We start from the raw sequence: 18,529 nt of genomic DNA on the forward strand, positions 1-18,529 counted from the left end.
AAGTTTTCTTTTTTTTTTTTTCTTTTTTTTTTTTCTTTTTTTTTTTGCATATTATTTGGATTATTCTGACTAGTGTAAATTTCACAACGTTTCGACCAATGTAACCTTCGACCTTCTTCAGTTGTATCATGTTGAATCTTTCTTTCGAGCACTTAAGGACCTGTGGCGCAGTGGATAAAGTATTTGATTGTGTTCCTATTTACCTGCCTCCCCAAGAGGGCAGAGTTAGACACAAGGCCAGTTTTTAATGTGGAGAAAATCCAGCTCTCCAAAAACGGGGGGAACTCTAGATAAGAACAAAGCATCAAGTATTCAGCTACTGACAAGATTTGAATTACACTACAAACTTGTGTAGTGAGTTCAATCTCAACTGCGGACGCTATGGATGGATGGATGCGTTCCTTTGTGAACCATGTCCTATCCATTGCTCTGCCGATAAACACATTTTTTCTCCCCCCCCCTTCCTAATATATTCGATAGCATAACACTGGCAGACTCTCACCCCTAATAATTTTTATAGTAGTAGTTAATAGTTTGTAATATAGTTTTCGAGGTTGGGGAGTGTTTATTCTGAAAGCCGTTTTTAACATATGGAGGTTGGAGTGTTTATACTACGTTGAGTTAAGCCGTAAAAAAAAAAAAAAAAAAAAACTGCAGAATATTGGTTAAAATTTTAGGTTGCCCGGGGGGGGGGGGGTGTTCTTGTTCCAGCCCGCCATAACACTTTTTGGCAAGTTTTTAAAGTTGCAACAACAACATTATCAAGTACTTTATCCACTGCGCCACAGGTCCTAAAGTGTTCAAAACGAAGACTCAAGTTTGACAAGATACAACTGAAGAAGGTCGGAGGTTACATTGGCCGAAACGTTGTGAGAATAACAGTTCAAATAATCCAAAATATCAATCCTAATCTAAAAAAAAATTCATAAAATGTTTTTTTTTGGCACTTGAGCGCTTTTGTTAATGTGCTGAAATAATAAGTTTTTTGAAGGCCATTCTTAACATGGGGATGGTATTTTGTAACTATTCTGTATGTAACTATTCTGTATTCTATGTAACAATTTATAAAAAAAAAAAAAAAAAAAAAAAAAAAAAAAAAAAAGATATTGTGAAACTTGAATTTAACTTGAAAAACTATTTTAAAATAGCATAAGCACCTTTTTTCTTTTTTTTTAACCGTATTTATTCTGATAACGTGGGATCCGCCTTGAATTTCTCCACCCAGATTTATTTAGTAGTAATGAAATGAAAGCAAGGTAGACGCTTCAGAGGAGAAGGGCCAAGCAGGCACTGCACAGTGAGCAGCGGCAACATCCTCTAGTGGTTTATCATCTTCCCTTTTCTACAACGTATGAACGCACATGAGCTAAGTCAGTTATTTCCATTGCAAGTGCTCGTCTGAGCTCCAATCTCTGCCCCCCCCTCGCCAATCTTTCACGATAAACACCTGTCTAGCTGAAAGCCACTGTTAATAGTTTTCCCCTGTGCATAAACCAAAACGTAGATTCCATAAACAAAGCTTCTTTCTTCCGTTTGCCTGTTTCCCACCTGACTACAACTTGGATGTCTTCAAGTCCAACATAAACAAATTCCTGTGAACCGCCCCCTTGACTAAGACACTTTATCAAATCTCCAATACTAACGATTACTACAACACTATCCCACTGTACATGCAATAACCCTTATCCCCGAGTGGCTTCCGGGCCTTGATAAGTGGTGACCTCCATGTGAAAAAAAAAAAAAAAAGGACCGCCCCCCCCTCTTACTCGCTCGTCTACTTTCATCTGCTATATTACTATGACTACAGCATAACAACAACAAACACATGCACAGACCCACACACCAACACCAGGTCATCTCCTTTTTTTTTTTTTTTTTTGCACAAACAGTACATCCATCTAGTCTTGTTATCTCTTGCGTCGTGTACGTTGGAGAGAGAAGGCCATGTCCTTCCATCTTCCCCACAGGTTTTATTAACAACCCCACGTTTTTTTGTTTTTTTTGGGGTGCATGTGTGTGCGTCTGTTGCACCGTCAGTATTTTTTTTTTTTTTTTAACTGGAATTATTATCAATTCATAATTATTTATACTCTGGCTGATACGTTGCACCATCTGTCGCCAATAAATAAATAAATAAATAAATAAATAAATAAATAAAAAAAAATTAAAAAAATATTTTTATTTATTATTATTATTATTTTTTTTTTTTTGTTAAAGTAGAGCTACTAACCCTTGGGAGTTCTTCCGACTACCACTAGCATTACTGGCATTTTCAAAGTCACAATCCTCACCCCCACTAGTCACCGTGCTGTGTACCGGGCTCGGAGAGCCACTCAAGCAGTTTTTTACACCGGTCTAGGCAAAAGAAGCAAACAAAATCATAATATTAGATCAGAATAAATAAAGGTGCTTGTGTAGTATAACTCAATTTCAAATAAATGCATTCACAGTAAAAACACTATTATGTACTTACTTGTCATGTCGAAATTTGTAAAAAAAAAAAAAAAAAATTCAAAAATTTACGAAAATGATTTAGTAGAAAAATAATTATGACTAAAAACAAAATTTATGAATTTCATATATAATTATACCATTTTTAAATTTTTTTTATATAAATTTGTTATTTTATATAATTTTTATAAAGAATTATATAATATTTTTATTATTTATATACTTTTTAATTTTTTTATGATTATATAATTTTTATATGATTATATACTCATATTTTTATACTTAATATATAATTATAAAATTTTATATAACTTTGTATAATTTTTTTATTTTATATAATCCGATAATTTTATTTTTTACCTAATTATATTTCATATAATTTTTATATGTAAGTATATATCTATCATTTTATATCAGTTGAATAAAATTTTTATTATTTTTTATTATCTTATATAATTACGTAATTTTTATATAATTTTACCTCATTTTTACAGTATACAATATTTTTTATCATTTTATAATTTTTTATTGCTTTATATAATGCAATAAAAAATTTTTTATTATAATTTATATAATTATATTTTATATTTACGAAATTAAATTTATATCATTATACATTTTATATATAAGTTTATATAATTTTTTATTTATGTAATTTGATAAGTTTTACATTTTATATAATTAAATATTATACAATTTTTTTTTATTTTATATAATTTAATATTTATATAATTCGATGAAATTTTTACTATTTTTAAAATATTTTGTAGAATTATAATTTTTATATAATCAAATTCTATATCATACTTTATATATAATATACAAGTTTATATAATTTATATAAGTCAAAAAGATTTTTATTTTATAATTTTTATATAATTTATATATTATATATTTTTATGCTTTATACTTTGTTATAATTTTGTATAATGCTATGTAATTGTTATTTTATATAATTCCATAATTTTTTTATTAATTTATATGATTATATAATTATTATATAATTCTATTTTATATAATTTTATATGTAAGTATACAATTTTATTTTATATAATTGTTAATTTTTATATAATTTTATACTTTATATATATATATATATATATATATATATATATACATAATTTATGTAATTTATATATATTTGTTAATTTATATAATTTTATATCTTTTTTTATTTTTATATAATACAATAAATTTTTTATTATTTTTATTGAATTATATATAATTCAAAAAATAGTTTTATCATATTAGTTAATGAAGAGTAATTAAAAACAAGGTAGAAAACTCCTGTATATGATTTTAGCAGAATAATCATTTCCTTTGCTTTTAATAAAAATCTGCCATTTAAAAATAGAAAATGGTGAATCGTTAATATCTATGTTTTTTAATATTTGTTTTTTTAATATCTATATTTTTATCTGTTTTGTTTCATATCTATTTTATAGTTTTTATTTTATGTTTTTATATCTATGTTTTCTGTATGTTTTTTATATATCTATTTTTATTTTATATCTGCTTTTTATATCTATTTTTGTTCTGATATCTATTATCATATCAGTTTTTTATATCTATTTTCTATTTTTATAACTATTTTCGTTTTTTCTATCTATTTTTTTACAAGTCGTTCTAGCAAATCTTAGAACAGATTTTTTTTTTTTTGTAACTTTTGGAATTTTGACTAATTTCAACATGACGGTTAAGAGCATAATAGGGTTTCTTCTTAAAATGCTCTCGTTCGAAATTTATTTATACTGCACAAGCACCTAAATAAATTTTTAAATAATAACAAGGAGTACGAGTATTACAACAATGCAAAAAAGAAAAAAGGAGGGTACATCAATGAGGATACCATTTCCAAAATTGGATTTTGGTGGAAATATCTGCACATTCAAAACAATAAATTCACAGAGCATAAAAATCAAACAAGCAAATAAAAGTTTCATCACAAAAAAAAAAAAAAAAAAAAAAAAAATGAAAAAATGAAAGAATAAATAAATAAAAATAAATATGTACTCCAGAATAATGTCGGACTCGAAGTCCACAGAAAACGGTGTCAGGCCCAAATCAGTACCAGATATAAAAGACTTCCTGTTTTGGTTAAAAACAAGTAATCAAATTGGTGTAAAATAAAGTCTGGGGAAAAAAAAATACATTTAATAATGAAAAACCAAAAACAATTTATTTTTTCAAATATTTTTATACAAAATAAAATCCAACCACTTATTTTATAATTTCCCTCCTCAAAATAAAAAAAAATATAACAAAAACGTTATATATGTTGTTTTGAACGGACTATTGTTCTCATCTTGAGTTTTATCTGTGTAGCGTTTCGGTTGGTTTGGCTTTCAACTGTCTTCAGACATGTTGGTTGTTGTCTGGGAAAAAGGAAGGACAAAAGTTACTGGCTCCATAGGTATTTTCGTATTCTTGAAGTTGGTCTCTATTTTATAGCTGTGGTTTCATATGTGTGAAAAAAAAAATTGGTTTGCAAAGGGGAGGCAACTCTAATAAAAGATCGACATGGGGGATTAACTCCCCTCCAATGCCGAAATTTTATGTGTGTACAATTTTTGTTTTTTCTACAACTAGAGGCTTACAAATGCTATTAATCTCTAGGCTTCGTCTGCATAGTAATTTTTCTTTCTTTTTTTTTTTTTAAGCAGATGTGCTGCTTCTTTGATTTGCCGGACTGTCCATCTTAAAATTTTGGCGATGGAAGGGGGATAATCCCCCGCTGATAGTTATTAGAGTTGCCTCCCCTTTGTTAACCAATTTTTTTTTCACAAATACCAAAAATCAGAATAACCCCAAGATTAAAACAATAGTCCAATCAAAACAAGTAATCAGTCCTAATCTAAAAAATTCAGAATTGTATATCTCTCGAAAAAAAAAAAAAAAAAAAAAAAAAAAAAAAAAAAAATGGTGGTTTGATTTTATTTCAGCTGAAAATATTTTTACAAAATTGTTTTTATTTTTTTATTTTGAAAAATATATTCTTGTATTTTGCAAATTTCCTTTTATACCTTGCTTGAGTGCTTATTTTTAAGCAATGAAGGAAATCTCATATCCGATACAGACTCCAGCTTAAAATCATTTTGTGCGAACTTAAAATCGGGTATTGCTCTGGAGTACCAATAAATAAAATAAAATAAAATTGACGTATACGACACCCTCAACCTCAATAAAAATGTTAAAAGTTGTCTAGAAATCCCACTATATTAAAAAACAAAAATACAGAAAAATCTGTATAATGTACCTCCTCATGACATAATGGAAAGACCATATACCAAAAATCACATACATTGATCAAACAGTTTTTATTTCTGTGAAGAAAATCATTTTTAAAACGTTAAATGGGATCTCACAAGTTTAAATTATTGTTGAGTTATCAACCTTCGTTCCTTGTCGACTCAAAATCATCCCTCTGTGCTTATTCTTAAATCTTAATTTTCCTAGTCTAGATAATTAAAACAGTAGATGTGTGTACGTGTCCGTGCATGTAAATATTAGGCCAGTACATGTAGGAATTTAGACGATTGCGTAGATTATGTCTGAATGAAAAACTTGCTATGTTAAATTCTAAAGGACCCCAAAATTTACTAAACTGCAGAAGCAAAATAGTTAACGTTTGCAGGCACAAAACAAATTTTACTTTAGGATAACACATGATAAATACTAAATATATGTATAAAAAATAAACCTAAAAAAATAAAAATATTCTATAATATAAACGCGAAAATGTATGCGTGTGTGTGTGTGTGTGTGTGTGTTTTTCTGTATGTCCGGCAAAGGTTTTCTGGGAGAGGGGAGGGCGTTCTATGGGAGTCACTCATTCTTAAAACTTCTTATATGCTCCATAGATTATAATATCTACGATTTACGAAAGGGGGTGGTGTGTATCTTTTATCTGGGCGACTTTTACAGGATAGTTTCGCAGTATTTCTTAGTTTCCGCATATTTATTTGGCTTTTCCATGCATAAGCGAAACTGAATCCGTAGCAAAATAAACCTCCCTGACACTCGTGCTCGGGACATCCAGAAAGCAACGAGGTTTGAGCAATGCTATTCATTTTGACACTCCCCTATTCATGGGGAGGTTTTCCCCAACATCTTGGGAGAAATGCAGATACTGGCTTGCAGCCAGAGTTAAGTTTCCCCATATGACGTGATGTTTGACCTCATTAAATTCACGCACCTATCACATAAGTTTTTAGTCGTTAAATTAAAACGCTTTTCATTCCTCTCCTTTTGTGGCTGAGCGGGTAAGATACCAGTCTTTTTTGTTCCCTTTCTTTTCCACCTTCGCGTCAAGGCTTTGGGTTCGAGCTTACCTTCCTACCAAAACTTTTTTTTTTTACACCCCCAAAACACCCAGGCAACGCTAGTCTATATATATAAAGGGCAAAATGTGTGTGTGTATGTTTGTATGTCTTGCAAAAATTTTTGACAGAGGCGACGGATCCTGACAAGATCAGTATCATTTTGAAGCTTCGAACAATAAATATCGAAAAATTGGCCAAAAACATTCATTCCTCACTAACGTTTTGTACAAGGAGGGGGTCGCTTTTTTCGCCGACATTTTAGCAAGTCATCGTCACTGTTAGATTGACTTTGGTTAATTTCAACATTTTTGACTTCCGGAGACATTTGTTTTTTTTCTCCTTCACATTTTTGACAGGTTTGAGTCTGCCTGCTAACACTTGTCTTATGGTTTTTTAAACACCTCTGCCTACTGTTGTTTTCATTCTTCCCCCCTCACTACTACAACTTTTCTTTTTAGGGATGGGGGGTTCCTTACTACACAACCTACAAAACCCTGGGCACCCCTGATACCGTTGTTTTGACCCCCCTCCCTTCCCAGATCCTTATTACACAACCTAAACACCCAGGCAACGTCAGGAATACCCGGTAGTCTTCTAATATATAAAAGGCAAAATGTGTATGTGTGTGTGTTTGTATGTCCTGCAAAAACTTTAGACATGCAATGGATCCTTGCCAGATCGATATCATTTTCAAACTCAATCAAATATCGAAAAATTGGCCAAAAACATTCATTCCTTCAGCCTGAGCAGTTTTTTGCTAACATTTTAGCAAGTCATCGTTGGATTGACTATGCTTAATTTCAACGCTCTTGACTTCCGGTTGCATGATGGAGACACTGGCTAAGAGGTTAAATTTTTTTTATTAAATTCTTGAAATCAGTACTATATATATATATTTATATATATAGTTGGTAAAACTGGTAATTAGTAAAAACCTGAAGAGAGTGCTCAATACTATTGCAGAGCAAATGTGTTTTATTTTTTTCTTACCGTTTTATCTGTTTGGTTACATATGTTTCAGATGTTGGACCATATTTACGATCTAACAGCCTCGTCAGACCTTACAGACGTGGTTATTAGTATTAGGAAGAAGTGTTTTAGAAGAAATACAAAAGAAAAAAAGGGTGGGGGAAAGAGAAATAAAGGGGGGGGGTAGAAGATAATAAAGGAGGAGGGAGACGGGTATTGACAATATTTCAGTTTTGAGGGTTAAGATACATTAGATTGTAGTGTGTGTGGGGGGGGGGCAGGAGATTCAGGTAGGCGTGGGTGGAGATATATGGATATAGGGAGGGGGAGGTGGAGAGAGGATGGTAAATAAAAGAAAAAGGGGAGGGGGTAAGGAGAGGAGGGGTGGGGAGAGTTTCAATTTTAAATTTTAACTGCCTTTTGCTTGTTCGGTGAGGTATATTAAGTAGGTGCAAGAGGGAAAGAGAGGGAGAGAGAGAGAGAGGGAAAGAGAAAGGGAAACTGAAATATTGTCAATACCCATCTCCCTCCCCCCCTTATTATCTCCTACCTCAACCCCCCACTTTTTTTCTTTCGTATTACTTCTAAAACACTTCTTCCTAATACTAACAACCACTTCTGTAAGGTCTGACGAGGCTGTTAGATCATAAACATGGTCCAATATCTGAAACATACGTAATCAAACAGATAAAACGGTAATAAAAAAATAAAACATATACATATATATATATATATATAACTACTTCATTTATTCGCATAAATTTAATATACGAAAGTATAGATTTATGCGTAAACTTTAAGTATTTACTTCAAAAGTGCTCAATACGTAGGTAGAGCTAGTTAGTAATTTATAAAATATATATGGCGATTAAGCTACACTGAATATTCTGCATTTCATCCAACTATAGGATTCGTCAGGTTTATGCCTGACGAATCCTATAGTTGGATGAAACGCAGAATATTCAGTGTAGCTTAATCGCCATATATATTTTATAAATTACTATATATATATATATATATATATATATATATATATATATATATATATTCAACAGAGAATTGGCTCTGTAATAATACAAAATCTGCATGAATTAAAATTTTACTCCCAAGCAAGGCCAGGCGTCCTCCACTAGATAAAAATAAAACTACTTGATCAATTTATGTGATTTTTGGAATATGACAATTTCATTCAGTCACAACTACATACATCATACAGATGTTTTAATTTCTGTTTTGTTTAATATAGGGAGGAGTTCTGGACAAGAACCAAAATGTTATTCGATTTTTTTTTTGGGGGGGGGCTATTTTTCCAATTATTATCAACTAAACACCATTTCCGAGACTCAACTTTGGTTAAAATATCTACACGTTCAAAACAATATTACAGGGCAAAAAAGTCAAATAAGCAAATAAAAATGGCATCGCGAAAGAAAATCAATAAAAAATTTTTAAATTGAAAAATCTAAATATTAAGAGAACGATGCTGTAGTTTGCTTGAAGCATTGTGTGTAATGTAAAAGGAGTTGTGTTTGAAGGCTATATCAACGGGGTTCATAGGAAACACGAGTTAGTAGATAAAAGAATGATGACGATATAAGAAAAAAATTTTTTTTAAATAATTTTCAATGATATTACATTTATTTACCAACATAATGCATAAACATGATAGGTGTTGATGTCCCTAATTTTCGAGAACAGAATCTCTTCATCAGGGAGATGAAAATAAAAAACATATACAACTGTTCAGCGAGGCTTTTCTTTGTCTGATTTTTTTTATTTTATTTATTTCGCAGACTGGCTGTCAAATCAATTTCCAGTTGTGATGAATATTAAGTATTGTTGGGAATTATTGTAGCCTTTTTTTTTTGGGGGGGGGGTATATAAATGATTAATTTTTTGCATATTACGCTAAAAGTGTATTCGGACTGCTGTATTGATGTTGTGTAATATCCGGTTTGTGTAAAACAGAGGGTCTAAATGAGATCACTCCAAGTGTGTTAAATATTAATTTACTTGTCCATCCGTCCAATATCACAAAAAAAAAAAAAAAAAAATTATAATCGCTAACATTAATTGATAAGAAAAGAATTACCTCCCTTTATAGTCGCTCTTTATCAATTAAAAATCATTAAAACCATTTTCTCTTCAAAAATTAAAAAAATAAAAAACACCCCAAAAACATGGCTGTCTGTTTATGGTTTCAAATTAGTTATCTGAAACCATAAACAGACAGCCATGTTTTATAATTTTATATAATTATTTTATAATTTAAAAAATGTCATGCTGAGGAGACTGTAAGTTTTTTTGATTATAAATTATTTTTAAAATGTAAAAAAAAAAGATGTGCAAGTGAATTGACATCTGTTTCTTCATATAAAAAATTATTCGGAAAAAAACAGTGTTGCGTGTCGAGTTTTCATCGAAAAAAAAATCTAAATTTTTAAAATGAATTCTTTTTAGCTTCAAAAAGGTTTAAAAAAAAAGAATTGTTTTAAATTCGTTATTTGTTTTATTTTATTTTTTCTTTATTCTATTTATAATGTGTTTTAAAAATTTTAAACTACCGTGGAATTTCCATGGTTTCTATTAGTGAAAATGAATAAAATAAAAATTAAAGTATATAACCCTAGCCCAACACAAGCAACACCCATGAAAAATGTTTATTCGATTTTGGGGAAAAGCTTTTTGCTTATTGTGCAGTGTAATGGGAAGTCAAAAAATTCATTTTAGGTTAAAAAAAAAAATTAAAAAAAAAAAAAACATGATTACATACTTACTTGTCATGTCGAAATTAGTAAAACTTTCCCAAAAATTACGAGAAAAAAAAATTATCGAGTAGAAAAATAATTACAAGGAAAAATAAGATGTATCGAATTATAGAGTTTTATTGTATTGGTTAGTGTTAAAGAATTCTTAAAAGCCAGGGGGAGGTAACTGTAATTTAACTGCATGCTTGTGGAACTCTCTTCCAATTGCGTGCTTTCCAGCTGACTACAATCTGATTGTCTTCAAGTCCAATGTAAACAAGTTCTTGATGAACCCCCCCCCCAAGTAATCCAATTTAAAAATTCCCATTACTTATCTTTACTACGCTATAAACACATTGACTAATGTATACCCATTAACCCTTATTCTTGAGTGGCCTCTGGGCCTTGATAAGTGATGATTCCAGTGTAAAAAAAAAAAAAAAAAAAGTCACCATAAACTATTTTCTCTTTTAATGCCCCTTTGCTGACTGATGCGGCCATATACTGACCAGAATTAATTCCAAAACTTTTGAAAACGGAATGAGAGAAAATTGAAATCTGAAGAATCGGTAAGAAGTAATAACGGATGTCAATAATAAAAATGGCTCAAATATTAAGGAGGAACCGTCTAGCAGCCATCAGAGGAGCTTAGACAACCAAAGAAGACAGATCTCTCTCTCCTCTCACTTTCTGTCCACTGAATCCCCCTAGGCTACGACTGTTTCACTGAAGACCTCCACTGGACAACCTGGACACTTCAAGTTTTCTGCTTGCCGACACGAGAACATCCTAGAATTTTCTATCCCTTTTCTTTCTTTCATGAGTCTCCAGTGTCGCCCATCTCACTGTAAGCAGTAAATCGTTCCCCCCATTCCCATGTATGACCAAATTTCTCATTTTCCTGACTTGGAATTGCGTAGAGACGTAACCTGTATCGAGGCGGTGATTGCGGCTAAAGACGGCTACATTGAATAGATATCAGCTCTATTACATAATCAAGTTACCTGAATTGATTGATTGAGGCTGAAGGCGGCTACATTGAATAGATATCAGCTCTATTACATAATCAAGTTACCTGAATTGATTTTTTAAAATAAAGCTGTAGTGTTGTTTTCTCTAGGGTAACACATTGTTCCACCTGGTACACAGATATTTTTTATGGTAATTCGAAAATTTAGATATTTAAAAAAAAAAATTCTATAGCTAAAATGTTTAGATTGATTGATTATTTTTGTTTTACGGCATATCAACCCTTTTCAGGTTATTTAATGCCGAATCCAAAGATTTTGAAGAAAAATTTTTTAATAGAATATATTTGTTGTTTTCAAGTTGGTTTCTATTTAACCCATAGTTGGAACCCTAACAGGTACTACCACTCCGGGTCAGAGTGGACCTGGGAGCAATGGCAATTAAAGGGTGGCTCCACACTCCCCAAAGCCCGCAAGCTGGGGCCTCACCATCGGATATAGTTTAGGGTCATATCCAGGACCAAAATATTTAGAGATTTTAAACATATCGGAATCAAGAATTTGGAAGGGAATCTGAAAAAAATATTTGATAGTTCATACTAAGTTAAGGATACGTCCTTGACAATCAGTCCAACAGAGTCTGGGTTATTTTTAAGTGATGACCCTGCATCTGTCGGGCTAAGGTATAGTCCTGTGCAGCTCTAGGAGGTCCATCCTCCCAAGCTTTACCTTCTCATGCTTTGAAAATGGGTGTTCATAATAATCGCCTGAGGCGCCTCCTAGCAAGGACATTGGCACTACTCAGGCATTGTTTTTGACAGCCAGAGTGCACACAACTTTTGGTGCTGGCTTTTCCATCCCCCAGCTCCCAACCTTGTTTCACATCTTCCTGTGGCGAAATGGTGGTAAAATAACTATTCGAATCCAAAACAGAGTTTTATGTTGAAAAACAATTGAATATTGAGGTTATATTCATAAATCACTTAAAAAAAAAGACTGGCTTGACTTTATTTGTTAGATATTGACCTAGGAAACTGAACTCCTACCTAAAAATTGAACAAACAGATTTTTTTTTTTTTTTTTTTTTTTCATCTGCTAAATTTTTTTAAAAAGATGGTGTTTGATATATAGATTTTCTTTCCTTAAAATAAAAACAAAATCTGGATGGATGGGGAAAGGAGGGTGAGGGTTACTGTGTCGTATACGAAATGCAGAAAAAATATAAATAAAATAAATAAAAAATAACAAATATATATATATATATATATATATATATATATATATTAGTGTTGGGACGATAATCTGAATCAGAAAAAATCAGAACTTTTTGGGGTATCGGAAAAATTTGTGTCTATTTTCCAATGCCAAAAATGATTCCTTTAATCAAGCTTTTTTATTTGATTTTGTTCCACTGCTGGTAGTGATGATAAAATCTTTGATTTTAAAACTGCCAGTAAAGATAAAATCTATCGATTACCCCACCCCAATTTTTTACGTTTGAGAAAATGTATGTACATTTAAGGTAATAGGAACAAATAACTCAATATATAACTCAGTATAGTATTATTTTAAAAAAAAATTTTTTATTACATTTTCACCCCAAACAAGGCACATTGCCACTTTGGTGTAGGGGGCTACTATCAGGAGCAACAACTACTGGGGTACTATGATGGGATTTGGGCAGCAAGATGTCGGTTCACGTTACACTTGAACTTCTGCATGTCAGTACAGTTGGGGAAGCAGTGGTCTGGAATGGAATTCCAGAGTTTAGCGGTTCTGGGGAAGAAACTACTGGAGTAGAAAGATCTTTTATATCTAGGGATCTCTACTGTGTGGGGGTGGGATTTAGCTGCCTGTCGGGTTTGTTGAGGGTGTCTACGTCGTGGGGGCACAAGTGCATTCACCATTAAAATACTTGTAGAACAGGCAGAGGGATGCAACATAGTATTTAAAGATTTAGAAAACTTGGAATCGGTAATTGTATCCGAAAAATATTGGAATTGTCCCATCACTATAAAGTAGTGTTAGGATGATTACTCATAATCGGGAATCGGAAAAATTTGAGCCTATTTTCTGATGCCAAATTCCTTGAATTACCTTTTTTTTAATCATTCCCCCCACTCTTTATCTGTGCCTAAATCTAAACATAGATTCCATGATCAAAGCTTCTTTCTTAGAACTGCACGCCTGTGGAATTGTCTTCCGTTTTCCGGCTTTCCAGCTGTCTATAATATGGTTGTCTTCAAGTCCAACGTGAATAAGTTTCTGGTGAGCCGTTAAACTTCAGTTAACAAATTTACTGAACTTCCAATACTATCGATTACTATATTGTCTTTTTGACTACTGTTCACTCTTTAACCCTTATCCTTGAATGGCCTCACGGCCTTGATCAGTGGTGACGTCTATATAAAAAAAAAAAAAAAAAAAATATTTATTGATCTAAAGATTTTAGTCTTACTGGAAGTTTAAATCATCTCCTCACAAGTGTGTTTTACGTTTGAGAGAACATAGGCACATTTACGATATGCTTTTACGGTAATCGGGACCAAATAACACTGAAATATTGTGAGATTTATAAAGAATCGGAATCGGGGATTTAGTACGGAATTGGTAAAAATATCGGAATCGTCCCATCACTAATATCAAGCACATTAACACAGACAGAATAGAAATAAACTTTCATCATTATCAAATAAATAATATGCTTTTAAAAGATGGCAAATTAAAATGAAAAACAAGAAGCAATATGCTGAAACAAGAAGCAAAAAACAAAAACAAAAAAAACAGACATATATATATATATATATATATATAGCACAGTAATTGACTATTATATATATATATATATATATATATATATATATAGCACAGTAATTGACTATTATATATATATATATATATATATATATATATATATATATATATATAGCACAGTAATTGACTATTATATATATATATATATATATATATAGCACAGTAATTGACTATTATTTATATATATATATATATATATATATATATATATAGCACAGTAATTGACTATTATTTATATATATATATATATATATAGCACAGTAATTGACTATTATTTATATATATATAGCACAGTAATTGACTATTATATATATATATATAGCACAGTAATTGACTATTATATATATATATATAGCACAGTAATTGACTATTATATATATATATATATATATATATATATATATATATATCACAGTAATTGACTATTATATATATATATATATATATATATATATATATATATATATAGCACAGTAATTGACTATTATATATATATATATATATATATATATATATATATATAGCACAGTAATTGACTATTATATATATATCTATATATATATATATATATATAGCACAGTAATTGACTATTATATATATATATAGCACAGTAATTGACTATTATATATATATCTATATATATATATATATATATATATATAGCACAGTAATTGACTATTATATATATATATAGCACAGTAATTGACTATATATATATATATATATATATATATATATATATATATATATAGCACAGTAATTGACTATTATATATATATATATATATATATATAGCACAGTAATTGACTATTATATATATATATATATATATATATATATATAATAGTCAATTACTGTGTTATATATATATATATATATATATATATATATATATATATATATATATAACACAGTAATTGACTATTATATATATATCATCACTTCCCAAAATGTGGTCTACAGATCACTAAAAATAAAACTCATATAAAGAATATTGAAAACGTTTTATAGACTCCTCTGTCAAATAAATCTCAGTCATCTGTGTGTTTGTATGTCCGCTTAAAATTTTGTCATTTTTTTTTTTTTAAATTGATTATAAATTAAAATATCATATTTAACCATATTTTACAACACCCCCCCCGACTAGTTTGACATAAAAGGAAGAGCGATTGCAGACTATTCAAACCAAACATAACAAAAAAAAAACAAATAAATAAAAAAAACATGGTAGTTGATGTCGTTCTTGCTAAATACTAATCAGTATATATAAAATGAGAATCAAAAGGTATCCGAAGTAATCCGAGCAAAGGAAAGATGTCTTTCTCAACATAATTTATGAAAATGGAGCCTTCAACTACAGGGTGGTCAAAAAGTCAGGTAACATGTTAAAGGTAGAAAAAACAATATGATCCATTATAATCTCTATTCGTTTAATATTATTTCTTGGATGAAATTTTTTCACAACGATGGATTGGTCGCCGTGGCCCAGTTGAATGGCCAGTCAGATCTCCGGATCTTACCCCTCCTGATTTCTGGCTTTGGGGCTATGTAAAGGATAGCGTTTATGGCAAGAAGCCTGATACAATAGCGTCTTTAAAGTTATATATTGAAGAGGAGATTGCGCGGATATCAGCTGACATGATTACACGTGTTACACAATCAGTGGTTAATCGGCTTCTAGCGATTGATAGAGAGAAATGAACGAAAATTAACAAAATAAACATATTTCATGTTTGTTTCATTTTATATTTCAATGTATGGTACTTAAATATACGTGTATTGCTAATATCGTTTTTCTTTAAAATGTTACCTGACTTTTTGACCACCCTGTAGTTTGCATAATTTACTTCCTTTACTTTGGAATCTGTGTATCTTTATTTTTTTCTCCTTCCAAGTTTTTTGGGAACTTTTTTTTTTTTTTTTTTTAATTTAACTATTAAATGTAGAAAGTGCCCCCCCCGGTCCCTTTAAAAAAAAAAAAAAAAAAAACTTTCAGCAGCCTTGCAACTCTTGTTTCCCTTATTTTTCTCCTTTAGTCCTCACATTCCATGAGCCATGTTTCTGACAAAGCGGGAAGAATTATTGCTTAAATAATTTGTGCTTTGCTCGTTTAACTAAAACAAAAATAACAATAAAAACTGAAAAAAATTTTTTTTTTTCGCTCAGTAACGAGTAGAGCTATGGCAACAGCATATTCTTTTCATTGTTTTGACTCTCGAGTATATATCCGACACAGTTGGACAGTTAATCAACCGATAACGACATTACTCTATATAAAAGCATATAAGATATCAACGGATACACACTCAAGGGTCAAAGTAATGAAAAGAATATGCTGTTGTCCTAGCCCTAGTAATGAGCTTTGGAAGATTGTCTAGTCGCCAGTTTGAAAAGTCATTCGCAACATAAAGCCCTGATGATATTGTGCACATGGAAAGAGGAGGGGGCTGAGGGATTTATGGTTGGGTTTTGGTGGACATTGTGTATAGAGGGGTTGGGATGCTACGGTTTTTACGAGTTTCTTGTTAAATAGATTTTGGGGAGAGTCATTAACATAGGTAATCTAGCCTTGGTTGCAATACAGTTTTAGTTTGGTGAAGGACATACAGAATGCGGGCATAAAGATATACACATAGACCATGGAAAAAGCAGATAGCCAACACGACACCTTTGTGGCTAACTTTCTGTCTTTATTAATTGAAAGCCTGATAAAGAATAGAGCTGAAGCCTTGGCAAGGCAACTAGTCTCAGAGAGACTATCTATAAATAATGCAATTAGTTTTATATATATTACATATAAAAATACTGACCCAGTGGGTCATGACTATTTGTTTCAAACTACATTTAACATCCCAATGAATGCACCGACGATGATACTTACAAGATTTAAAAGGCGAACCATTAAAGGATACATCTGCCTTACTTAAAAAAAAAATGCTAGTTTTATTTTTTTGTGTCTTTAAAAAAAAACCACCCATTATTTTTGCTGATGAGGAGACTTTGTTTCAAAAGATTAAATGATAAAATCATTGTCCAAGACTTATTGTCTATCTCAATAAAAACAGTGTTTCCGAAACGATCGTACAATTTATTGATTTTGTTTGTTCGTCCTTGTGAAACCAATTTTTAATTTTAATTATAAATTATTAATCATCTTACCCATTACATATAAAAATACTGACCCAGTGGGTCATGACTATTTGTTTAGTGAATCAAGAAACAGGCATACAAAGATTTTTTTTTTTTTGTTTTAACAAAGTCAATTATTTGAGTATTTTGCAATAGACAAGAAGCAGCAATATATTTTTAACATCAAATACTTGTGTGAGAAGAATGCAAACACTTAGTGTGTGTGTGTGTGGAAGAGTAAAGGGGTGAACTAATTGAAATGAGTGTATTTGATGGACGAGGTTTATAAAAAAATTTAAGAAAATGAAATGGAATAAATAATGGAGCAAAAAAAAATAATGGGGATCAAAAAAATAATGGGGGCTAAAAAAAAATAATGGGGGCTAAAAAAAAATAATGGGGGCTAAAAAAAAATAATGGGGATCAAAAAAATAATGAGGATCAAAAAATAATGAGGATCAAAAAATAATGAGGATCAAAAAATAATGAGGATCAAAAAATAATGAGGATCAAAAAATAATATGGATCAAAAAAATAATATGGATCAAAAAAATAATGAGGATCAAAAAATAATATGGATCAAAAAAATAATGAGGATCAAAAAAAATAATGAGGATCAAAAAAATAATGAGGATAAAAAAAATAATGAGGATAAAAAAATAATGAGGATCAAAAAAATAATGAGGATCAAAAAATAATGAGGATCAAAAAAATAATGAGGATCAAAAAATAATGAGGATCAAAAAATAATATGGATCAAAAAAATAATATGGATCAAAAAAATAATATGGATCAAAAAAATAATGAGGATCAAAAAAAATAATAATGGGGATCCAAAAAAATAATAATGGGGATCCAAAAAAATAATAATAATGGGACCCAAAAAAATAATGGGGATCAACAAAATAATGGGGATCAAAAAATGAGAATCAAAAAATAATGAGAATCAAAAAATAATGAGAATCAAAAAATAATGGGGATCAAAAAATAATGGGGATCAAAAAATAATGGGGATCAAAAAAAATAATAATGGGGATCAAAAAAAATGGAGCAAAAAAAAAATAATGGGGATCAAAAAAAATAATGGATTAAAAAAAATAATGGGGGATCAAAAAAAAATAATGGGGAT

At 30.3% G+C, this 18,529-nt stretch overlaps 1 protein-coding gene across 3 annotated transcripts in view; it reads right to left on the bottom strand.

Annotated features, from left to right (window-relative positions):
- The window catches only part of LOC145269031 (ARF GTPase-activating protein GIT2-like), a 428,028-nt gene that overhangs the window by 50,769 nt on the left and 358,730 nt on the right, over window positions 1–18,529 (bottom strand). For all 3 annotated transcript variants that reach the window (XM_080124622.1, XM_080124621.1, XM_080124620.1), the window contains one exon: window positions 2,231–2,355. In XM_080124622.1, the coding sequence (XP_079980748.1) occupies window positions 2,231–2,355 (125 nt within the window). The remainder of the gene's footprint in view (window positions 1–2,230; window positions 2,356–18,529) is intronic.

Source organism: Euprymna scolopes, chromosome 45 (genome assembly GCF_053919585.1).
Source record: "Euprymna scolopes isolate OS-2025 chromosome 45, ASM5391958v1, whole genome shotgun sequence".
NCBI classification, from domain to species: domain Eukaryota; kingdom Metazoa; phylum Mollusca; class Cephalopoda; order Sepiida; family Sepiolidae; genus Euprymna; species Euprymna scolopes.